At 39.7% G+C, this 26,180-nt stretch overlaps 1 protein-coding gene across 1 annotated transcript; it reads left to right on the plus strand.

Moving 5' to 3' along the window:
- Window positions 1-932: 932 nt before the first annotated feature.
- On the plus strand, window positions 933-1,913 carry LOC149267571 (uncharacterized). The gene has a single exon (XM_089412606.1). It carries the CDS (start codon window positions 933-935, stop codon window positions 1,911-1,913), a length of 981 nt encoding a protein of 326 aa, XP_089268732.1.
- Window positions 1,914-26,180: the final 24,267 nt, after the last annotated feature.

Here is a 26,180-nt window from a genome sequence, read left to right on the forward strand (position 1 = left end):
GCAATAGGAAATGTGGTTGGGAAATACATAGATCGCAGTGAACCTAAAGACAACATGCAGGCGTGTGCGCGGATTTGTTTTGAAGTCGATCTGGGCCGAGGACTGCCGGAAGCGATCAAATTGAAAGTTGATGATTGGTGCCATATTCAGCAGTTGGATTACGAGCATATACCCTTCAAATGAAAGGTATGCCATGAATATGGACACTTTGCAAATAGATGCACTAAAATAGTTAACGTAGAATCTGATGAGCAGGATGGGCAATGGGAAACTGTAAAAAGGAAAAAATCATCTCCTCCCCTCAAAACTATGGATCCTGATGCCCCTGGTTCTTCCCATCAGCATCCTCCCCATCAGCAACCTTCCCATCAGCAACCTTCCTCCTCTCAGCAACCTCCCCTTCAGCAACCTTCCTCCCCTCCTCTGATTCCCGATCCTCCTCTCCCTCCATCCTCTAATCCCTACGCGATCCTCTCTGAGGCAGAATCCGGGCCTGATTTCCCTTCCACAGATCCCCCTCTCCATCTTTCTCCTCCCCTCATCATTCAACCCTCTCCTGATCCCCCCTCTTCAAGGATTACCAGGAGCTCTTCATAAGAACATGGAGTGCCCAGTGATGTCCCTAAAAAGCAAAGGTCTGGCAGGAAATCGGCCAAGCAACAGAGGGATGAAAGTGCTCAGAAAGACATAGCCCTGGGCACCCAAACTCCAATAGAGTCCTTCATTCTTGGACACTTGGAAAAAGAAAATAGTAACAAAGGCAATGAGAGGCGAGCACCTCTCCATGTAACCAGTAAATCATGATGAAAATACTATCTTGGAATAGTAGGGGCTTAGGGCACCCCTCCAAGCTAGTTGCCCTCAAGGACTTAATTCACAGTGAAAATCCTGAAATTGTTCTTATTCAAGAAACAAAGCAAGATCAATCAGAAATGAGTAGAGTAATAAGCCAGCAAAAGCATTTCAATGGATGTGCAAGCGAAGCAAGAGGAGCCTCAGGCGGCATATTAACTATGTGGAATAGCAATAAATGGATCTGTGACTCCACCAGCGTACACCAGAACTGGATTCGAGTCAATTTAGAAAGCAAAACAGGTAGCTCAAAGGTAACAGTTTACAACATATATGCTCTGAATCAGTACAGAGAGAAAGAAATGTGTTGGAACACATTGGAAGCAAGTATAGAAGAAGAGCAGAACAATAATCTCATTATAGCAGGAGATTTAAATCTGGTGATGCACGCTAACGAAAAAAGAGGAGGAAATTTCACCCCTGATCCATTCAGAAGTCGACTTGAGGCCATCATGCAGGAGCACGACCTTGTTGATATCAGACCCAAAAACCGTAGGTACACCTGGAGTAACAGAAGAATTGGTGCCGGCAATATCATGGAACGACTTGATAGGTTCCTTATAAGTATAACATATCTGTCCACCTTCTCTACAGGCCATTCAAACATTCTCAATGTCTCTGCCTCTGATCACTACCCAATAACGCTTACTCTTCATAGCCAATGTCAGCTAGGACCCATACCCTTCAAATACTGCTCCATTTGGAATCGTTCCCCAGCAGCAAAAGATGTGGTGCGGCAGGCTTGGGTTCAACATGTAGAAGGTTCGCCAACTTATATTTGGGAGACAAAATTGAAGAGAGTAAGACAGGCTTTAAAGAATTGGGCAAAGAACAATTATCAAGAGCCAGAGATGAATAAAAAGAAAATTAAGCAAGATCTAGAGGAAGTGCAACAAAGAATCGAAGTTCTTGGGCTAACTCAGCAAGCTCAAGAGCAAGAAACCAGATTATACTCACAGCTGAGTCAAACTATTAGGGATGAAGAAACAAAATGGAGACTGAAATCAAGGCAACTCTGGTTGCAGGAGGGAGACAAAAACACATCTTATTTCCACAAGTAGGCCATGGTTCGAAAGGCCAGAAATACAGTGAGCACAATAATGGATAATGAAGGGAACCGTTACAATACTCAGGACTCTATAAAGGAAGCAGCTACCAAGCACTTTAATAATCTTCTGACTGAGGATAAAGCTGAGGAGGATTATTCAAGCATGCTACAACATCTGTCTAAAGGAGTCACACAAGAAATGAACAACAGTCTCAGAAAAGAAGTAGAAGAAGAAGAAATCCAAGCAGCAATTTGGAGTTTACACCCAGATAAAGCTCCAGGACCTGATGGGTTTTCCATTAGCTTTTACAGAGAATATTGGCATATGATTAAAAAAGATCTCTTAAAGATGATTCGTTGGGTTTTAAAAAAAGGCAAAATGGGGGGATTTACCAACTCCACCTATCTGGCTTTAATTCCAAAAGAGAATCAACCTTCCACTTTTTCAAGATTTCGGCCAATATCTTTATGCAACTCAGCATATAAAATAATTTCAAAAATTCTAGCATCCAGGCTCAAACCACACCTCCCATCCCTGATCTCCGAAAATCAAGGGGGCTTTCTCCCTAATAGGCACATCACTGACTCTATCCTACTTGTGCAAGAGGCCATCCACTCAAGCTTAAGCAGAAAAGAGAAAGGGTTTGTCCTAAAGCTGGATCTTGCCAATGCTTTTGATAGGGTAAGGCATTCCTTCCTGTTTGCTGTTCTTCATAAAATGGGGTTTGATCCCTCCTTCATCACAATGATCAAAGCTTGTATAACGGATCCCTGGATCTCCCCTTCGATTAATGGGAGACCGTGTGCTTCCTTCCAATCTTCTCGTGGCCTCAGACAAGGCTGCCCCCTATCTCCTTACTTGTTTATCCTTATGGCTGAAGCATTCAGTCAAACCTTGGATTACAACCGGAGAATAGGCCTAATCACTGGCATCAAGATTGAGCAAGGAACAAAGAACATCAATAATTCTCAATTTGCAGACAACACTCTCTTATTAGGAGGAGCTTCCACCACTATAGCAAGGCGCTTTAAGAAGATTTTGGATCAATTCATGGATTACTCAGGTGGGAAGGTCAATCAGATAAAAAGTTGTATATATGGTTGGAATACACCAAATCATACCATCCATAACATTGCAAGTATATTTGGAGTCTCCTGCAAACTAGTCTGGAATCATTTCTCCTATTTAGGGATGCCAGTAAGTATGGGACCGCTGAAAGCTGATACCTGGAACGAAATTCTTGATAAAATAAAGAGAAAAGTTCAGCAATGGGGCACCATGTGGCTGAATCCAGCAGGACGACTAGTTCTTCTAAAATCAGGTATAGCTTCTCTTCCCATATATCGTTTTTCCTTATATCAAGCTCCTGTTGTTTTTCATCAGAAAATGGAAAGAGCCCTCAGGCATTTTCTTTGGCAAGGAGGGAAAACGGATAAGAAAAAATTCAATCTTGTAAGCTGGAAGAACATAATCCAATCTCAGGAAAAAGGAGGACTAGGCATCAGATCACCAAAATTGCTAAACTTAGCACTTGGAGCTAAAATAGTATGGAGGATGATCACAAGGCCTACAGCGTGGTGGAAGAAGATTTTAGAAGCAAAATATCTAAACTGCACAAGGCAACAACTCCTGGAGACTAATATTCCTAACAGAGATAGTACAAAAATTTGGAAACTCTGCAAGAAGGCCATTACCTTTATGTCTCAGAATATCTCAAAGGTCCCAGGAGGGGGGAGCAGCATCAACTTCTCCACAGACAGAATTTTAGGGCAGCATCCCATTGGAACAAAGATGGAGGCAATCCCTGCCATAAACTGGCTCAATGGCAAAGGGATAATGCACTTGGCTCAAATATCTCAATGGGACAGTCACTCTCAAGCATGGACAGGTTGGAAATTCCCGGACCACCCCAGGGAGCTAGACACTAGCCTCACTGCCCTAAAGAATCTCCTTCACAGCAAAGCCCCGGTCCAAGAAGGCAAACATGATGGATATCGTTGGGACCCAACTGGAACTCAATACACGGTTAAAGCTGGACATCAATTTCTTTGTGATAGCATCCTCCAACAGGAAATATGGAACCAATGGAAACTTGTATGGAGAGCAGAAGCACCCCCCAAAGTCAAGTTTTTCATTTGGCTTCTCCTGAAAGGAAAAACGCTAACAGCGGAAAATCTAAAGAAAAGAGGCATAATGGGGCCATCCAGATGCCCAAACTGCTGTCGATCAGAGGAAACAATCCAGCACCTGTTTATAGAATGTCCGGTGGCTGGTGAATGTTGGAGGAAGATGGCCTCAATAGGGGAAGCTCCCTGGGAGCCTCAGGCAACTATTGCAGAAACGATTCACAAATGGAGGAAGAATTGTCCATGGAAAGAGAAAAGGAGTAAATTGGCGCAAAGGGTATGGAACACCATTCCTCTAACCCTTTTATGGCGCATATGGTTGGCAAGAAATGGAAAGGTCTTCCAGGAGAAAGGCTGCAACACCAGGATAATGTGCCACAAGGCTAAAATGTTAGCATTAGAGACAGTCAAAAATCACATCAGAGGCAAGATCGAGGCAACAAATTATAGCATGGAAGAGAGAAATTTGATCAGCTATGTTTTTGAGAACATTTCCAGCGCTCAGGAAACAAACAAAGGAAGGACACAAATGAAAGAAACGAATAGTGCATGGAAAATGAGGTTAAAGGATGAGGAATTTTCGAATTGGTTGAGAAATTGTAACAGGTTCTATCTTTTTTTTGATGGTGCTTCTAAATCGAACCCGGGCCAAGCAGGTGCAGGGGGTCTAATTTGCAACGCAAATGGAGAGAGCATACTTCACTTCGAATGGGGGCTAGGAGAGATCTCCAACAACAGAGCAGAGGGATTAGCACTGTATCAGGGACTCATACAGCTGCTAAAGTTAGGGATAAGAAAGGCAGTGGTGTTCGGGGACTCCGCAATAATTATCAGGCTTATGGCGCAGCGATAGAGCACGCCAAATATTCTCCTTCAGCAGATAAACCACCGGAATCAGATCCTTCATGCTTCAATGGAAGAAGTCGAGTATTACCACATCCTACGTGGATTGAACAAGGAGGCCGATAAGCATGCCAGCAGGGCATGCGAGCGTTCCAAGGGCAGCCTGAGTTGTAATAATACTGTCTCTTTTCAACCCTTACCATGAACCTACAACATTCAGTCAACAACAGATGTACCCCAGCTGACAGAATCAGTGACATCAGTCAAGCAATCAGTGCCGACGACAGAGCAGGTAAGATAGGCAGGATTTGGATCAGAAACGAGATCAGGATATCGCTTCAATGCATGGGAATCAAGAGAAATCCAGGAGAAAATCGTCCTTGCAGAATGATCCCATTTGCGGTTAAAGATTTGCATTTGACCATTCCGTGGATTACCATGAGACGCGGATGGGCATCTTCCCGCCTGCACAGCATGCAAATGGACTCTATTTATACTCCAGGTAGCAGAACTCCTCAAAACATTAAGAAAGGGAGGTTATACAGGCAACAGGCTTTTAACGCTCCCGTCTGCCTCCAATCAGCCCAAGGTAGATGTTTTAGCGCTCAGCAGCATCGTAACAACCCTGCGAGAGCTGTGGTTGCAATCTGCTGTAAGCGAAGAGGCCAGAGAGTTCAGAGGTTATGCATTATAGAGGTCGACACCACAGACAGGAAACACTCAGTGATAATGGACCGCTAAGAGGACTGCTTCCACTGCAGAGACCTTTAGGAAGAGTTTGAGGAGCTGAGAGCGCAACAACGTGCATTGGAAGACCAAGTCCGAAGTTTGGAAACACGAATGGAAGATCAGTACAGATTTCTCAATGAGAAGTATCGGGCATAAATCAATCTGTTCTTGCACAGAGTTAATTCTCTACATGAGCAGTTCAGCAACTTGGCCAACCGGTGCAACCACGCCGAAGAATCGATAACTGTTCTCAAGTTCATGATGGACAAAAAGCTCAAGGAAGCTCCTTCTACCTCCAGTGCAAAACAGAATGAGCCAGATCCATACCCAGAAGAGTCCACAACTAGGAAGATTAGTCATATAGAGATAGATTAAATATGTTTTGTAGCTGTAAATTTTGGTGTTTGCAATATGTAAGGATTTACAGTAGTATAAGAAGCCTTAGAGGCAGGAATATTAGAACAAGGATCAAGGAAGGGACCCTTTTTGTAATTCCTTGGATCCATGATGTTCAGGAAACATTGTATGTATGGCGAACTGCCTCTCTTTTCTTTTTCAGATCATAATATAGCAACCGAAATTTGTCTAAAAAAAAAAAAACATGTATCTCTATCTCCAAAAGAAAGTAACATGTATCTCTAGAATGTCTGCTGTGTCAAAATTGTTTGTCGTGTCAAAATTGCAGCGTTCGTGTCAAAATTGCAGTTTGCATGAGAACCCAATTTGGTAGGCTTGACAATTGTTGTTTGCTTGAGAACCTGTTCTAGCCATTCCTTGTTTTAAACCTGGCCTCCCTTTGCTTCACCTTCTTGGTCACCTGATAAATCTCCCTTTGCTTCACCTTCCTGGTCACGGTAGCCTACAAAGGACTTTTTCTCAAGAAATAGCACGTTCCTAGTCACGGTAGCCTGCAAGGGACCTTTTCTCGGGAAATAGCATGGGAATAGATCCAACTGGCCATGGTCTTTTGATTTAAGCAAAAACGTGTTCAATTGCAAGAACGTGTGCACGGACTTGTAAGATTCAAAGTGTGCACGAACCTGTAAGATTGATGATAATTAGGGATTTCATGTAGTGTTTTAATATTTATCTTACATTAATATGCTTCCACAAGGAAAAGGAAAATTTCACTCTAGAAATTATAGAGCACAAATGAAGCTCCCTATTTGCTCTCTTGAGTCTGAGTTATCTAGACATTATAGAGCACAACTGAAGCTCCATATTTTTCTCTCTTGAGTTTGAGTTATCATTACAAAAGTATGAATATTCATCATAACACAAGACACATAAAGGTTTTTCAAACACATACTACATGCACAAAAATAAGTTTAATTTTACCTTGAATTTGTGATTGCAAACTTGCATTTATAGAAATTGCATCCTAAAACTGGCTATTGAAACGAAGCTTTCAGATTAGCTAGCATTTTTTCTTGTCGAGTTAGCTCAGTGCTTTTGTCCAATTCTACTAGCAGTTCTTTTGTCTAATTCTAGATAAGCTTGTTCCAAATTTAGTTCCCGACGAAAGCATTCCGGGTTTCAGGTTCTTCCCATTCTAGGACACATTCTCATGGGACACCTGCCATAAACACTTTCTTTTGCACTGGGCTTACGATAGTACTTACCAACGAAGGCAGTGAAACATGTTACTGTTGTATCTTGCGCCTAGGTTAGGGTGAAATGCTCTCTCGATCCCCTATTTCATCCACCACTTGCTCTCTTGATACCCCATCGAAGCTAATCCACTGTGGTCTCACTGCTGCACGTACCCTGACCCAGAGTGGTTTCTGCGAGATGGCATGGGGGCTTGTAGTTGGTGCCGCACAAAATATTAACAGACAGAATACATAAAAAAGTCTCTAAAAAAAGCGAAGTTACTAAGGCTACGATATTACAATATTGGAAACACGGCAAACATTACGAGCATTAACACATCTATGACACATGAGGACTATGTAGGCACTGAGAAAGATACCAAGAACAACACGAAATACTGCTTGGTTCCTCTGTTCCTCCGGCTTGGCAGTCCGCACTTGTGCAAGAATTTTCTTTGAGGGCCAATTCCCTTTCTAATCCTAATCCCTGAAACTTCATTCGAAGATTTTCCACTACCCTAGTGTATTCTTTGATTTGAGACTCAAGTTGAGCTTTCTCTGTTTCCAATTTGCACTAAATGGCCGCTTTTACAGGAATTTTTTTGAGGGCCAACTCCCTTTGTACTCCCTGAAATTACATTTGAAGATTTTCTAATACCCTGGCATCTCTTTAATGGTATCTTGCAGCCGTTTTTCTACATTATCTAATACCAATCAATGCCTCAAAATATTAGGACAACAATTCCCGTCATCTAATTCCTACGAGACCACTCAAATATGAATGTAAAAATGAAAGACTTGAAACGTGACCAAAAGTCTAAAACTAAGCATTGCTGCCATCCTGCATGGGAATTTTAATGCATATTGACTAAGTGTCAATAGGCTCTAGTGCCTCCTTCCTTCTCCTATTGTGTCATATTTGTAAATCCTTCAATCCTATCCCAAGTTGTTCTTAAGGGGGGATGTTAGGATATTCCGACACATAGGAAATAGTTAAGTACAACTTGGTCTAGTATAGAGTTAGGTAAAGTGTGTTTCTTTACCTTGTACATTTTGTAACTTACAATCCGACGGTCATGATATGTAGTGATCCGACGGTTCATTCTCTCCTCGGTATTACCGACACTTGATCCGTGGCTTAACACCCGATTGGTCCATGATTTCTATTTAAAGCGCATGGAGGGTCATTTGTAGGGAAATCCATCTATGAGAGAAGCATATGTAAATTTTCATTCTTTTATTAATAAATTGCCTGAAGTGGCCGCGTTGGCTCAGGTCGTGGATTGTTTCCCTCTTTGAGGGTTTTAACCACGTCAAAATACTGGTGAATTGATCTGTGATCTGTTTGTGAGCGATGTCATTTGGTGTTCTGTCTGAGGAACTTACCTTGTAAATTCCTACATGGTGCCTCCACGCAGGAATTTACAGGGTAAGTTCCTCAGACAAAACACCAAAGGACACCGCTCACAAATAGATCACAGATTAATACACCAGTATTTTGACATGGTTAAAACCCTCAAAGAGGGAAACAGTCCACGACCTAAGCCAACACGGCCACTTCAGGCAATTTATTAATAAAAAAATGAAAATTTACATATGCTTCTCTCATAGACGGATTTCCCTACAAGTGACCCTCCGCACATTCCCGCACTTCGTCGGCGACTTCATCAAATATTTTTCAAAACGCCATAACTTCTTCATCCGGAAGCCTTTTTCAGAACCGTTTTTTTGAAACGACCTAATTTTTCGAGATATTTCCATTGGTACACTTAGTTTTAGCATCTACAGCTTCAATTTCTGTTAAAAATGGAAAGTCCATGCCAAGTCATTCTTGATAGCACTAACTACTTCCAATGGTGGTCGTACATTGTGGATTTACTTAGAAGTAAAGGTATTTACAGAATAGCCACAGGCCAAGAGACCAAACCGAAAGATGAAGACAAGGCAGCTAAATGGGAAAATAGGCAAGACCAAGCACGTGGGTTGATAGGAATGTCTATTTCTCCAGATTTTAGATTCCATATTGCAGAACTTGATACTCCTGATGAAGCACTGCAACAGATTACTAAAGTCTTTGGAATTAAAAATGAACTTAAAGCCCATCAACTTGAAAATGAATTGCTTACATTGGACCCCAATAACTTTTCTTGCATTGAAGATTTTTTGTCCAAGTTCAAGACCCTTAGACTTCTCTTGGAAGGTGTTAAGGTTAAGAAAGAAGATAGTAGCCTTATCTACTCCATTCTTACTAAGTTGGGACCAGCCTATTCTATGTTTGTTTCCACCGTCCATTCTACAAGATAAGCCTTCATTTCTCAAGGACAAACCTACAAGTCCCCTTCCTTTGATTCCTTTTGTGATTCTTTAATAAGAGAACAAGAAAAACTCTTACACCTTGGTCTTCTTCATCTTGGAAACTCTTCTAAGAAAGCATTAGCCACCCAACAACAACCAAATCCAAAGAATCCTAAGAAGTTGTATCCTAAAAATAATGGTCCTAAACCAAACAACGGTCCTAAGCAATTTCAGCCTCAAAATGAAAAATCATTTCAACAAAATGATAAGACAAATAAAAACAAAGGGAAGAAGACTGATAGACATTGCAACTTTTGTAATCGAGATGGCCACTTAGAATCCAAATGCTTTAAGAAGATGGAAGCCTTGGAAGCAGTAATGAAGAAGCATAACATCCATTTGGAGCAATCTTCAACTTCAACTTCATCTTCAGGAATGACACTTTCTGCATGTGGTTGTCAAGCATCTCGGTCTGGCTATGCACTAAATGTATCTTCTTCTTCTCATTCTCATGAGTGGCTCATTAATTCTGGAGCTTCTTATCACATGGCCAAAAACAAAGCCATGTTTTCTTCTTTAAATGATTGTAACACCAAAAATATATATGTTGGTGATGATAGATCTCTTAGTGTTGTAGGGACTGGAACTGTTCATATAGACAATGGTCAATTTAATGATGTATTATGTGTTCCAACCTTATCCTGCAACCTTCTATCTGTATATCAGATAACCCATTCAGGTGAAGGTAAAATCGTTGAATTTTCACCTCATGATGTTGTAATTAAGGACCTAAGAGATCCTAGACAGATTTTAGCTACTGGCATTGCTGATGATTCTACAAGGTTGTATAAGTTTCACAACTTTGGGTCATCAAATATTCCCTCAGTATTTGTTGCTCATAATGATGAAGTGAGAAAACTTTGGCATGAGCGATTTGGTCACTTAAACTATCGCTCTCTTCAGAATCTATGTAAAGAAAATATGGTGACAAGTCTTCCCATGGTATCTTGCAGAGATGGTGTTTGTTCCAGAAGTGTACTCGGAAAACATCATCGGGACAGTTTTGAAAAACGTGCCTCTTGGCACGCCTCAGCCCCTTTATAGCTCGTGCATAGTGATTTATGTGGTCCACTTCCAGTTGCTTCATTCTCTGGCTACAAGTATTTCTTAACTTTCATTGATGATTTCTCCAGACGCACTTGGGTATACTTATTAAAACTCAAGAGTGAAGTATTTAACATGTTCTTGGCCTTTAAGGCCTTTGTTGAAAAACAATCTGGACATCAAATTCTTAAGCTAAGATCTGATAATGGCGGAGAATATGTTAAAAACACATTCACCAACTTTTGCACTGAGAATGGAATTCAAATGCAACATACTGTTCCATATACTCCACAACAAAATGGTGTAGCTGAAAGGAAGAATCACACCTTAAAGGAAATGGCTAATTGTATGCTTCAATCTAAAGGACTTAGTCTTAATTATTGGCCATAAGCAATTAACTGTGCAAATTACATAATAAATCACACTCATACTAAGGTTTTAAATAATATCACTCCAGAAGAAGCATGGAGCTCAATCAAACCAGATGTAAGTCACTTTCGTGTTTTTGGAAGTGAAGCATGGGCTCATATTCCAGATGAGAAACATAAAGCTTTAGAACCTAAGAGTGAAAAATGTATTTTTGTTGGATATTCTGAAGATGTCAAAGGATATAGACTTATTCCACTTAAGTCCAAAAATGTTATCATTAGAAGAGATGTAAAGTTTGATGAAAATATATTGGCCTACGAGCCTAGTTCGGCGGATTTGCCACCTCTCCCTATCTCTTCTACTTTTGAAAATATTTCTTCTTCAGATGATGAAAGCGAGGATGAAAATCCTCCCCCAACTTCTCAGGATCCTCCTTCAGCTCCTCAGCTTCCAAAATGGGTCCGTGCTACTTGGGATGTAGCAGGTGATCTTGCTGGTTATCCTACAGATCAGCGACGTACACGTTCTCAGTTCGAGAGAGCCTCTTCTTTACTGGCTCAAGCTTCAGTGAATTATGATCCTGACACCTTTGCAGAAGCTTCAGGCCATCCAGATTGGGAAGCAGCTATGAATGAAGAATATCATTCATTACTGGCAAATGATACATGGGATCTTGTTCCTCTACCAAAGGGACGAAAACTTGTTAGATGCAAATGGGTTTACAGAACCAAGTATGGACTAGATGGGAAAGTTGATAAACATAAAGCTCGTCTTGTTGCTAAGGGTTTTTCACAAGTTGAAGGCATTGACTATACTGAAACCTTCTCCCCTGTTGCCAAAATGAACTCTATCCGCCTTGTTCTTTCCCTTGCTGCCTCTTTCAAATGGGAAGTCCATCAGATGGATGTTAAATCCGCCTTCTTGCATGGGGACTTGCATGAAGAAATCTACATGGAACAACCCATTGGCTTTATACAAACAGACTCCAGCCTTGTATGTCGGCTTAAGAAATCCCTTTATGGTCTCAAGCAAGCTCCTCGAGCTTGGTATGCCAAAATGGATAACTTTCTTTTAGAAAATGGCTTTTCTAGGTGTCATTCTGACAATACTGTCTACACCAAGAAAGTGGGCAAGTCTCTTGTCATTCTTGTTCTTTATGTTGATGATCTTATCCTGACTGGTAGTGATCCCAACCTTATAAACCATGTGAAGTCTAGCCTTAAAAGGAAGTTTGAAATGACAGACTTAGGACACTTACATTATCTTCTCAGTCTTCAAGTCTTGCAATCCAAGGAAGGTATTTCCCTTTCTCAGTCCAAGTATGCCTGTGATATTCTACGCCACTTTCACATGGAAGACTGTAATCCAGCCCCTTCTCCCTTTCAGTCTGGAGTCAAACTTTCAGTCACTTGTACTTCTCCTAAGTTGATGCTACCTTATACCGTCAACTTGTAGGAAAACTTTTGTATCTAACCCATACTCGTCCTGACCTTTCCTTTGCCGTTGGCCTTGTTGCTCGGTTTATGCAAAACCCACATGAAAGTCATTGGAAAGCAGCTAAAAGAATACTTCGTTATGTTCGAGGTACAGTTCAGTTTGGGATTCATTACAGTGCCGAAGCAACTCCTCTATTGGTTGGTTTCAATGATTCCGATTGGGCTGGTGACCCTGATGATCGGAAGTCTACTGCAGGTTATGTGTTCACTCTTGGTTCAGGACCTATTACATGGGCTTGCAAGAAACAAGGTGCCATTTCTCTTTCTTCAGTAGAAGCAGAGTATTGTGGTGCCGTAGAAGCTAGTAAGGAAGCCTTGTGGTTTCGTCAGATCCTGTCAAAGTTTGGCTTTCAGCAGCAACATCCAACTACCCTTTGGTGTGATAATCAAAGTGCCATTTAGCTATGAAAATATCCAGTCCAACATCAGCGCAACAAACACATTGAACTACACATGCACTTCATCAGAAAGCTCATTCATGACCATGTTCTTGAAGTGCAATATTGTTCAACAAATGATCAAGTTGCAGACATATTTACAAAGGCTCTCATAGAGGCAAAGTTCACTAAACTTCGATTTATGGTTGGAGTTCAGGAAGTTGTCACTAAGGGGGGATAGGCTCTAGTGCCTCCTTCCTTCTCCTATTGTGTCATATTTGTAAATCCTTCAATCCTATCCCAAGTTATTCTTAAGGGGGGATGTTAGGATATTCCGACACATAGGAAATAGTTAAGTACAACTTGGTCTAGTATAGAGTTAGGTATAGAGTTAGGTAAAGTGTGTTTCTTTACCTTGTATATTTTGTAACTTACAATTCGATGGTCACGATATGTAGTGATCCGACGGTTCATTCTCTCCTCGGTATTACCGACACTTGATCCATGGCTTAACACCCGATTGGTCCATGATTTCTATTTAAAGCGGATGGAGGGTCATTTGTAGGGAAATCCGTCTATGAGAGAAGCATATGTAAATTTTCATTCTTTTATTAATAAATTTCTTGAAGTGGCCGCGTTGGCTCAGGCCGTGGACTGTTTCCCTCTTTGAGCGTTTTAACCACGTCAAAATACTGGTGTATTGATCTGTGATCTGTTTGTGAGCGGTGTCCTTTGGTGTTCTGTCTGAGGAACTTACCCTGTAAATTCCTACAGTGTCAAGCCATATATGACATTTGTTGAAGGTGATTTCTTAAACATGCTTTGAGGGTTGTGGTACTTTTATGAGGTATCTTCTTCGCCACATGTCATTGCACCTGTCATTGCAGCGTTGAGTAGCATGATCACCTCTTTAATCCTTAGCTATTTCTAATATGCGATTACACTTTTAAATAAAAATGCTTATGGGAAATGCTTCCTACTTCTTGGTTATATACACATATATCAAAATACATAAACAGTGCATGAAAATCCAAGCCCAAATATAAATAGACTATGCATGTTGTCCAAATGAGAGGAGTATTAACAATGAGGAGTAACAATAACCTTTTGAGATGAGTAGCGATGTTCTTCTCATAGTGATGTAGGAATCAACCATTATACCCACAGTGTGCATAAACATTGCATAAATTCTATATGCCCTAGGAATTTTAACTCCCAACGAGTTAAATCTTCAATAGTGAATGGTTAAGGCCCCTTTAATAGTCTCATGCGGAATGATCTATAGACTAGCCACAGTCTATACTAAACCCCTCTTTAAACCTTAGTTTATAACCTTAAGCCCGCATATATATAAACCAAACCCCATTCTTTATAACTATGATAATTCACGGATTTACCACGTAAATCCTTCATATCGGCGCTTTCATTGTTATAAACCCTTTATACGGGAAATACAATCAAACATACCTTTTTCCACTTTAATGCAGACTTTGCACACTTTCCAATAAACACCTTTATCGCAATCGGGTTATCGCTCCTCGCGGTCACACTACTCATGCCTCTATCGCATAGGAAAACCCTGCTTTACCCTTGGGCCAGATCTCAAATATTATACACCTGCATATATAAGTATCGTCGGGTCTGCTATTTAATCGCTCCAAGCCTTTCCGCCGACCTTTCCGATCTCTGATTATCGACTATCGCTATATCATAGTTTCGGCATATCGCATAATCGCCCATTGCAACTTCGCATGTCAGCTTTCCATTATCGCTACACTCCTCCGATCTCCGATTTGCGATTGAATCACGACCGTCGATTTGGCACTTGATCTGATGGTTTTCGCTTCATTGGCGATCGCTCATCGCAAATGTCCAAGGGCCGACTTCGATATCTCCAAAAGGTTTCCACCGATGCGACTTAATCCTGGCCATTGATCATAAAGATCCAACAGATCCTGTACCACAATACTTCATTGCTCATTCTTCTCTTTGCTTGTGTTTTTACGCACTCTTCAATGTTTCTGTAGTTTTCAGGTTTCTTCAAGGTTTCGCCTTTCACTCCTCCGCTTCTTTGTGTTTCGCCGAATTTTTCTTGCATATATTTATATTGAAAATCTCTGATTCATTATAATTCAACACTCGAAACACACTTATACAGTCTGGAATTAAATCACTGTATATACATATATGAATGAAAGATTACATATCAAGTTACTCTGTCTCTCTAGCCTGATTCTTCACATTAGTGGCCTCTATTCCAACTCTGCCCGTAGGCTTACAGACACTCCAAATATCTAACCTTTTTCCTAACCTGTCTAACCTATCTAACCTCTTGAATTATCTAAAATATTACAATTTATACAAGAAAGGATTCATGAACCAATTTATTTCAGATTCAACAATCTCTCACTTTCTCCTAAAGTATCTCTTCAGCTCCACCTCTATCTCAAACAAATCCTAAATGAAGCTTTTGAATCCCTCAAATCCTATTCAAACCAAATAAATTTAACTGCTTGGCCTAATCTCCACACAGGGAGGATCAATCAACCACTATACCCTTTTTCTCAATAAATAAAACAGTCTCACACATTTAACTAAATAAAATTAATTAAACTCTTGTCTTCCAACCCTTTTTTAGTCACAACATGTGATCATTCCATCACATTGTTGACTAGGTCTAAATGCTCTTGCATCAGACTCCCAAGGTTGAAATAATTCATGGACTCCTGTTCATGAGTCTTTCTACTTCCTCTATTGTAAACTTCATCAGATTTCATTTCCCAACTGGCTGCCTGATCCCTTTCATCTGCAGGTGCATTTACTGCCTCCTTTGTTTCTCTTGGGTGCCAAACTCTGTGTTGTGGATGTCCTTTTGCTCTACATTCATAAGCATCTCCTTTGCATAATGTTTTGGTGCTGATATCCTGCATAAACATTTCCTCAAACAACATAAATCTCTGCTTCTCTATCCGCTGCTGTCTTGTCAACATCTCAATAGAATTGATCTCCATCTTTATGTATTTTCTCCTGTCCTGTACCTGACTGTTTCTTTTGATTTCTGACTCGATCACCAGCATCTCCTTCTGTCTATAACCCATTTTCTTTACGCTGTCTTGTATATCCTTCCATCTTCCCTTGACTCACTGACTTTGACAATTCCTTATGCTCATCACCTTTGTAGTTTTCATCATCCACCTATCCAATAGCTTAAGTAGAGTCCTTCCAATCTCAAAAGAAGATTGGTTCTTGTTTAATACAAGAACATATAACCTTCGAACTATATATTGTTCCCCGGCTGCAAATATTTTAGTTATTGAACTTTGTTCAATTCCTTCCATTTTCCTATCAACTTTAACTGAACTGCTCACCCAATTTTCCAATTGCAACCTCAAGATAAACTCTTGACATTTAAACCTCCTTTGTATTAAGAACAAAATCTGTCTGTGGACTATACTTTCACATCCTCTGCAATCTTCTTCCTCTTCTGCAATAACTTGTTTAAGAGCTATGCCAACTCTCCTTCCTCTATTCCAAGCTTCTGAGTCAACTCGTCGCTTACTCTCATCTTCTTGTTTCCATAAGGAAAACTGACTTTATGCAATTATGGAATTTACACCTTCCTTCATGTTTACTTGTGCAAACATATCTCCAAGAGTAGTTTGTCCTTCATCCTGAAAACCACATTCAACAATTAATAACTCAAAATCAGAAAATATATTACATTTTCCATCTCTTTCCTCATTAACTCTGCTCCATAATTTTTTTGATTTGTCATCCTCTTGATGTATATATGACATATCAAACTTGTCATGTTGTCTTGTCTTGAAAAAGTCTTCTTTGTCTTCACTTTGTTCTGAATGCTGTCTAAGTTCTGAATTCTGTTCTCTGCTCTTCTCCTTGGCCTTCCTTCCTTTCACACTCCTTTTCATTCTTCCTGTTCCTTCCTTACAAATCTATAAGCCACTGAGTTGTCTTTTCCATTCTTCCTTTGTTTCAATCAAAATCTTCCAATCTCTGAGCTAAGAATCTAAAGTTCTATTTGTTTCAATACAAGAAACAAAATCACCATATACCATAGGTTTTCCATTCCACTGTACAGTTCCTTTCACAACAGTGAAAATTAGTGTCAACACCATGAATATCACCTTCCACTGTTCCCTTGGGTTGCTCACTGCATATGCATAGTTCACAAAAGCATCCTTACCTTCATCCTCTAAGATTGCCTGTTTATTTTCAGTTTGTTGTTTACATTCACCTTTACTCTTTTTGCAATTTGTACACACAACATTGTCTTTAATTTCTAGCTGTGCATCAATGTCTACCAACCTCTCTTTGAGTTCTTGTTTGTCCTCTTTTCCTTTCTTCATAACCTTGAATGGATTAACTGTACCTCCTTGGGTTGAATTTTCTTTATAAACCTTGGTTCTACCATCTTCCATAATACACTCTTTAGTAAGAGTCCTCTCCATTAATGATCCATTATGTCTTTCCAAGATAATTTCTTGTCCATTAAATATCAATACAGGTTCATAATTTTTGAATGAAAATTGAAGAGATAATTCCATTACCTCAAGTGTTTGTACTGCATATACACTCTTGTTTTCTCTTTTCATAAGGTCATCTTCACACCTCTTTTCTACTTCAACATTTGCAATCTACACTTTCCTTTTGTCTTCAGACTGTTTTCCATCTTTCTGCCAAGTCTTACTAGATTCATCATCTTCATCTTCTTTAGTAGTCTTCAACATTTGTCCATCTCCAGTGTCCTTGAACACATGGTTAATCAAGAATTGTTCTATTACATCCATCTCTTCTAACAGTTTCATTTCGTCAACAACCTGCATAAACATATCTTCTAAAGGTTGTTCATCACCTGCATACATGCATAAATCATTAGTTTCACAAATACTACGCTCCTTTTTCCTTGATGTTTCAATCATCACATCTCTCTGCTGGTTCGAACTTGTCCTATAGTTCAAGAGATCATCAATGATTCCTTCCTCAGCAAGGTAAACCTCTTGCTTGCGTCTACAATAACTATCTTCCATCTCTAACTCAGCTACTCTGAGTTCTTCTCTTAATTTGATATAATTTCTCCTCTTTATCTGTTTCTGTAACAACTTCCACTTTATCTTCTTTCTTTTCATAGTCCAACCATACCTTTGGTCCTCTTCACATTTTTCTAGCAGCACTATTATGGCATCCATAATTGCCTTCAGTTCTGTAATTTCTCTGTCAAATATCTCTTGACTCATCTTCTCTCCTTTGCCTTTTTCCTTGGCATCTTCCTTTCTTTTGTTGTGGCTTCTCTCTGAACCCCTACTATGACTATCAATAGTCATTTCCTCGTTATCTCTATGAGATTCTCACTCACTATGAGCTGCACTAAGCCTCTGCGACAACAAGTCTTCCCTGCTATCACTTACCTCACCAATCCCTTCTCTGGACTTGGCCTTTTGGCAAGCACTGGTTCTCTATCTCTGGAACTCCTTGAACATTCTCTTCTGCTCTTTTTAGGCTTGTATCCTCAACTCACCTTCTCTTGAGAACACTTTAACTATCCTCCCTATCCAACTTTCAGCTAGAATATTTAGGTTCACTGCCACTAACACAACTCTTCTCTTTCTTTACACAGTCTGCTACCATGTGTTGCTGCTATCACTCTCTTCCCTTATAAAAACAATTCAAATGAATCAACATCAAAATACAACTCATACCTACCGATCTATCTCTTTCATCTTTCACTGGCTGGGCAATACACATGCTGCTTTACTTTTCACTATCTGCATTTCAATTCTTTTTTTAACTGAATTTTTGTTTTGGCTGAGTACATCCATATTCATTTTCTTTCCTTACAATATCTTTGTTGCAACTTCTTCTCTTGCTCCTTTGTCACAACTACTTGCTAGAATTTCATTACCTACTACTTGCATTCACCTACACATACCATTAAAACCTTAAAACTTACAAGATCCTTTCTGATCCTGTCTTCCTCAAATCCCTTTTCCACAGTCTCTCTTGAATGAACCAACTGAAGTCTTCATTGCCTGTAACATTTCAAAACTATTCTATGCATGAATCCTTGTACTCTATTCTCCCTCTGCATCAGATCCATTACAATGCCAATTATATATATGCTGGGAATAAAATTCAATCCTGTAGAAATTTTGAATAATTAATCACTTATTCACAGAGATTATCCCGATTATACACTATTGCGGAATACATGCACAATACATAACCTCCTCTACGTTGATCATCAATTTAGCAGCATTAAAAACAATGAAACATCAATCGCATGCACACATTAACACAGTATGTAACCCGGGGAAAGCATACAGCTGAAAACCCCACACTATCTGTATATTATAATGACAGAGAACATGTAACAATACATAGTACAATACTCCTCACAAGTACTCAGTACTATCTCCACTTGTTACACACAAATTAGCTCAGATCTGATGCCTCAAATCTCCTCCACTGTTTGCCTGCCTCCATTGCGCAATCCTGCAAGAGAATCAATCACTATGTGAATTTGAATTCCTTTCGTTATACTATGCAAGCCTCATGGGCAATCTCCATCCATGCATGTGCAAATCTCATGCACAACTATAGTCACAACTGATAGCATATCTCAACCTCTATGTTATGAAACCAGCTCACAAAAAGATAGAAAAGAGAGATCCACGCCTTAGAATTCAACCTCTTCGAGGGGGCAACCTCCTTTACATTACATAAATGAACAATTCTTGGATGATACAAATGACAAAACCTCCTTTCTATATATAGGAGTCTAAGGAGTCACAATATAATCCAGCCGACCTAACAATAATAATATAAAGCCACAAAAATAACAATAGAGGGATTCTATGGGGCACAGAAATAACAATATGGGGGTAATAGGGGCACAACAATATAAATAGGGGGTATAACTACAATAGTAATGGGGTAATCACTAGTATTATAGGGACCCAACATGCCCCTCTCCTTCAAAAAAGTGTTGTCCTCAACGCTTGAGTAGTTCTGGATACTTCTGCATAAAATTCTCATCCTCCCATGTGGAATCTTCAGCGGATAAGTTCTTCCACTTGATAAGATACTCTGAAATTGATCGATTTCGTAGCTGTCGAGTTCTTGTTTCTGTGACTGCTTCCGGTTCCAATATAATTTTTCCTTCCTCGTCAAGTTCTGGCAATATTGTTTGAATTGGGAGCTTGTCACCTATAACCTTCTTTAAACATGAAACATGGAAAACTGGGTGCAATCGAGAAGCTGCAGGAAGCTCCAATTTGTATGCCATAGTACCAATCTTTTCCAACACCTTGTACGGACCATAATACTTTGGTGATAATTTATTATCCTTCTTAGCTTGCTTTAGGGACATTTGCTTATATGGTTGTAGCCGTAGGAATACCCAATCACCTACATCAAAACTTCTTTCACTGCGATGTTGATCTGCCTGTTGTTTCATTCTATTTTGTGCCAACACGAGGTTATCCTTTAAGAGTTGGAGGACTTGTTGTTGATGTTCGATGTGATGTTCCACTGCCTGAACCTTAGAATTTTCTCTTAAATATGATGTGATGGATGGTGGTTGATACCCATAAAGTGCCATAAATGGGGTCATTTTTGTTGCTGTATGGAAGGAAGTGTTATACCACCATTCAGCCAGAGGCAACCATTTGACCCATTGTGTCTGTTTATCAGATACAAAGCAACGATATCCTTCCAAACATTTGTTTACTATCTCAGTTTGCCCATCAGATTGAGGATGATAAGATGAGCTATGAGCTAACTGAGTACCAAGACAAGAAAATAATTCTGTCCAAAAATTTCCAGTGAAAATGGGATCTCTGTCACTTACAATAATCTTTGGGTTTCCATGTAGCTTTTGAACTGTTTCCATAAATGCAGTAGAAACTGTACTGGCTTTAAATGGATGTGATAATGCACAAAAGTGTGCATACTTGGTAAGTCTGTCAACTACCACCATGATGACACTCTTTCCCTCAGACTTGGGTAAACCTGTGATAAAATCCATTGAAACCTCCTCCCAACGTTGGCTTGGAATGGATAAAGGTTGTAATAGACCTGGTGTCTTAATTGTTTCAACTTTATTTTGTTGGCAAACCAAACATTCCGCCACAAACTTTTGAATATCTGATTTAAGGCCATCCCAAAAAAATTCCTTCTTAACCCTGTGGTAAGTTTTTAAAAATCCTGAGTGCCCTCCTAAGGGAGAAGTGTGCAATTCCATAAGAATCTTTTGTTTTAGCTGGGAATTCTTACAGAGGTATAAGCGATCTTTGTACCATAACGAATCATTTTGCCAGCTAAATGTATCAGAAGTACTGGAATCTTGTTGTAGCTTTCGAATAAGTGCCCACACTTCTTCGTCATTCTTCCATTCCTCCCTTGCTTCGTTTATCCAATCTGGTTGGATAATAGAAATGGCACACAACAATGCTTCCACATCCTCATCCTTTCTTGAGAGTGCATCTGCCACCACATTTTGCTTCCCTTTTTTGTAGATGATTTCAAAGTCATAACCCAACATCTTTGTGACCCACTTTTGTTGCTCTTCAGAGGATAATCTTTGTTCTAAAAAGTATTTAAGGCTATCATGATCCGTTTTTACCTTGAAGTGTCTTCCCATTAGGTAGGGTCGCCATTTCTTAAGTGCATGGAGTATTGCCAACATTTCCTTCTCATAAATAGCTTTGCTTAAAAACTTTCCCTTGATTGGACGACTTTCAAAAGCAATGGGTCTTTCATCTTGCATTAGAACAACACCAATTCCATTTCCTGAAGCATCACATTCCACAATAAAGGTTTTTGTGAAGTCCGGTGTAGCTAAGACCGGTGCTTGGCACATTGCCTCTTTAAGATGTTCAAAGGCCTTTGTTGCTTCCGAAGTCCATGAAAATGAATCTTTCTTCAATAATGTTGTTAGAGGTGCTGCTATTCTCCCATAATTCTTAACAAACTTGCGATAATACCCTGTCAACCCAAGAAATCCTCGCAGATGCTTTATGGATGTGGGGATTTTCCATTCCTTAATGGCTTTAATTTTGCTAGGGTCTACCTTAACTCCTTCATGAGATACAATATGACCCAAATATTCCACCTCCTGGACTCCAAAGAAACATTTGGATCTTTTTGCATATAATTGTTTCTCCTCCAATAGTTGTAGCACCCTGTCAACATGTTCAACATGATCCTTCCAAGACTTGCTGTAGATTAGTATATCATCAAAAAATACTAACACAAATTTTCTAAGGAATGGTTTGAAAATTGAATTCATCAAACCTTGAAATGTTGAAGGTGCATTGGTAAGGCCAAAAGGCATGACCAAAAATTCATAATGACCCTCATGAGTTCTAAATGCCGTTTTCGGAATGTCTTCAATCTTCATTCTGATTTGATGATATCCCGAACGAAGATCCAACTTGGTGAAGTAAATTGATCCATGCAATTCATCCAGTAATTCATCAATAACAGGAATGGGGAACTTATCTTTAATAGTGAGCTTGTTGAGCTCCCTATAATCTGGACACATGCGCCATGATCCATCCTTCTTGTGCACCAATACTACTGGAGCTGAGAAAGAACTTTGACTCGGTTGAATTATACCAGCCTCTAGCATTTCTGCAACCATACGTTCAATTTCACTTTTTTGGACATAGGGATATCTGTACGGCCTGATGTTTGGAGGAACACTTCCTGGAATCAGATGAATAGCATGATCATGATCACGCATAGGTGGGAGACCTTTGGGAGTCTCAAATACCTTGGAATGATTGTCCAGGACTTTTTGGAGATCTGGAGAAATAGATGATTCCAATGTGGAAACATCTAGCGAACATAATTGTGCAATTACACCTCTTTGCTCCTTTTTTAGAAGCTTTGTCATGCCATTAGAAAATTTCATGAAAAGTTCTTGAAAATTAAAAGCTATTGTACCCAAGGATTGTAGCCATTGGACTCCTAGTACAACATCAGCACCTCCCATTGGAATGGAAAGCATTGGGCTAGTCAATACATATTCTCCCATGGATAGCTTGATATTATGGCACTTTCCAGAACAATTTATTGTTCCTCCATTTGCAATCATCACTTGACACTCTGGTGCTGGATATAGGAAGCAATTCAATTCTTTTGCTACCCTACAATGAATAAAATTGTGGGTGCTTCCTGAATCAATCAACACTATTACCTTTTTCTTCTTGATTTGTCCTTCTATCTTGATGGTTTGAGGAGTGGTAATTCCCGCCAATGCATTACAAGATATGGTCGGATTTATTTGTTCTTCATCTAGGCTTTGTTCCTGGAATATATCCTCTTCTTTTGACCTTTCTTGCTCCTTTTCTTCTTCCTCTTCACAATCTATGTAGAATAATTTCTTCTCAGCACACTTATGACCTTTTGTGTATTTGCTATCACAATTGTAACAAAGCCCTTTTGCTCTTTTTTCTTCCAATTGTTGTGGTGTCAACCTTGTAGGTTGTGGAAGACTATGGGCAACAACACTTCCGTCTTTATAGTTGTGAATGGTATGCTTCCTAGTTGCCATAATTTTGCTTTCCATTTTTCTTGCTAACCTGAATGCCTTCTCTAATGAATCAGGTTCCCAAAGGCGCACATCATGTTGGATATTATCCTTTAAAGACCCTATGAACACATCAATCCTATGCTCCTCTGGAATATCTTTTACCCTTATGTTCAATTTTTGGAACTCCTCAATGTGCTCCATTATTGAACCCTTTTGTTTGAGACTTATCAATTGGCTAAAAAAAGTGTTGCTTTTTGTATCCTCATAATGTGCTATCAATTCTTCCGTAAAAATTGCCCAAGTGATAAATTGTTTACGAGAACAAAGCCATTGATACCATACAAACTGATTTGGTTCCAAATATAAAGTTGCCATACGTACCTTTTGTGTGTTTTGCACATTATTGAGATCGAAGAATTGCTCCATCTGTAATATCCATGTGGCGGGATCCTTGCCATCAAACTTCCTCATATCGATTTTTGGAACATGGTGAGTCTTCGATCCAACATTAGAGTCTATGGAATCATGATTAACATTTCTTTTGTTCTCATCATGAGTTTCCTTTACTACCTTTTCACCATTAGTGACCTTTTCTTGTAGCAACTTCTTCAATTCTTCCATGTCCGCCTTCAAATCTATCTTCAAATTTTCCATCGAATCCTCCATCTTAGCTTCCATGCCCTTTATCTTAGATTCCACGCCATTTACCTTAGCTTCTGTTAGCTTTTGTGAGCGTGACATTTGTTGCACTTGTTCTTGTAATTTTGATATATCATGTAGCATTTCTTCCTCTTCTTCATGAGTCATGCTAGAGCTTTCAGGTTCCTTACTAGGTGTTTGCATTTTCTTTCCTCGGGGCATCAGTTACCGATAATAATGCTTTACTATGCCCTTTGAATTCCGTTAAACCAAGCTTACACAAAAATTTAAAAAAAAACTACACACCTTTTTTCACTTTATAGAAGCCTGATATTGAATCTGATGTATCTCTGTAATTTCGAATCATCCAATTCTGAAATTGCTACCTGTAGTAGCCTTCTGCGTCCTCTTTCCAATGCCACAAGTCTGAGCCAAATTGGATTCTCCAAGGAAGAGTTATGTGAAATCTCCCACAGTGACTTGCTTTTAGACTGGTTCAGTAGAGCGAACTTGTACGACGTGCCACGAGTCACTGTTTCAACCTTTGAATCTGAAACACACATACAAGAAACTACAGTCCGTCCTCTTTCTGTACCTTCTTACGAAATTTCAATCCGATCCCCAGAGAGAAAGTTATGACGATTTTCCCCAGGTCACCTGTTTTGAATGTAATTCAGGAGTCTGCAAAAAAACCAACTTCCTCAGATCATATCTCCGCAAATATCGCGCGAAAAGCTCTGAAATTCGGACCCAAGGTTCAGCACGATTTCTTCTCAAATGGGTTTTTTTTTTCGACTTCTGAAACGTCACAGAAAAAAAGTTATAGCGAAAATTCCACGATGACCTGTTTGGAGCAGCGAAACCCTAGAATCCAAAGCTCTGATACCAAATGTTATGAAACCAGCTCACAAAAAGATAGAAAAGAGAGATCCACGCCTTAGAATTCAGCCTCTTCGAGGGGGCAACCTCCTTTACATTACATAAATGAACAATTCTTGGATGATACAAATGACAAAACCTCCTTTCTATATATAGGAGTCTAAGGAGTCACAATATAATCCAGCCGACCTAACAATAATAATATAAAGCCACAAAAATAACAATAGAGGGATTCTATGGGGCACATAAATAACAATATGGGGGTAATAGGGGCACAACAATATAAATAGGGGGTATAACTACAATAGTAATGGGGTAATCACTAGTATTATAGGGACCCAACACTCTAACACCTGTCTCCACTGAACTGTACATGCACTGAGTTAATTGATGTATTCTTCAGTTGCTTTATGAGTTAATAATTAGTGAATTAATTAATAATTAATTCACACAACTCATCACTAGTGTATTCTTTAGTTAGAATAAACTACAGCTAGTTCAACCAAGTCAAATTGAACACAACTCCATCAACTCCACAATCAACTCCACCAAACTCAACCACATGAGTTCTAACTGAAGTCCTGCATGCAATAGCTCAACTGACCCACAAGAAAAGCATATTTCCTTCTAACAGCTGCATGTGCCACATCTGTAGCTGTTACACTAAAAAATGTCACCTTGACTACTTACAGTTAGTATGGCTCAAATCAACAGTCATACTACCCTCTTAGGCAAGTCTCATGCCTCTGTTATCCATCTCAAACTCAAAGAAGAGAGAAAGTCTTGTAAAAACTATGTTTATCTCTGGGGTCGCAGGTTCTCTCTAGCCTTACCTGCGGGGACGCTGACCATGTTCACAAAATCTGCGTCCATGGACGCTCTGTATGTTAAGGGACAGGTGCGTCCCTCTGTAAAAGGCAAAATGCGCGAGTTTTATCTTGAAAAAGTTACTTGTGGTTACTTCTAGAACATTCTAGAGGTCGGTTTGATGAAATGGATGCGCCTCCAGTTGGTTCATGTATCTCTATTAAGGGGGAACTTATCCCATCAATAAGGGAGCTATCCCACCCAAAGAGGGGGATGATCCCATTGATAGTGGACCTGAATAACCTCTTTACAGCACTATAAATAAAGGCATTGAGCCAGAAGGAGAGGAGGTTGGAGCTATACATTTTCTTTGGGTAAATGCTGCAGGATTTAGGTCTTCCATTAGAGCCCTTGTGAGGAGAGATTGTCTTCACTTGATTCTACTTGGGAGAGGGTGAGCTTTGTCAA

Source organism: Pinus tabuliformis, chromosome 6 (assembly GCF_031772625.1).
Source record: "Pinus tabuliformis cultivar Carrire ecotype Pingquan chromosome 6, CPIR1, whole genome shotgun sequence".
Classification (NCBI taxonomy): domain Eukaryota; kingdom Viridiplantae; phylum Streptophyta; class Pinopsida; order Pinales; family Pinaceae; genus Pinus; species Pinus tabuliformis.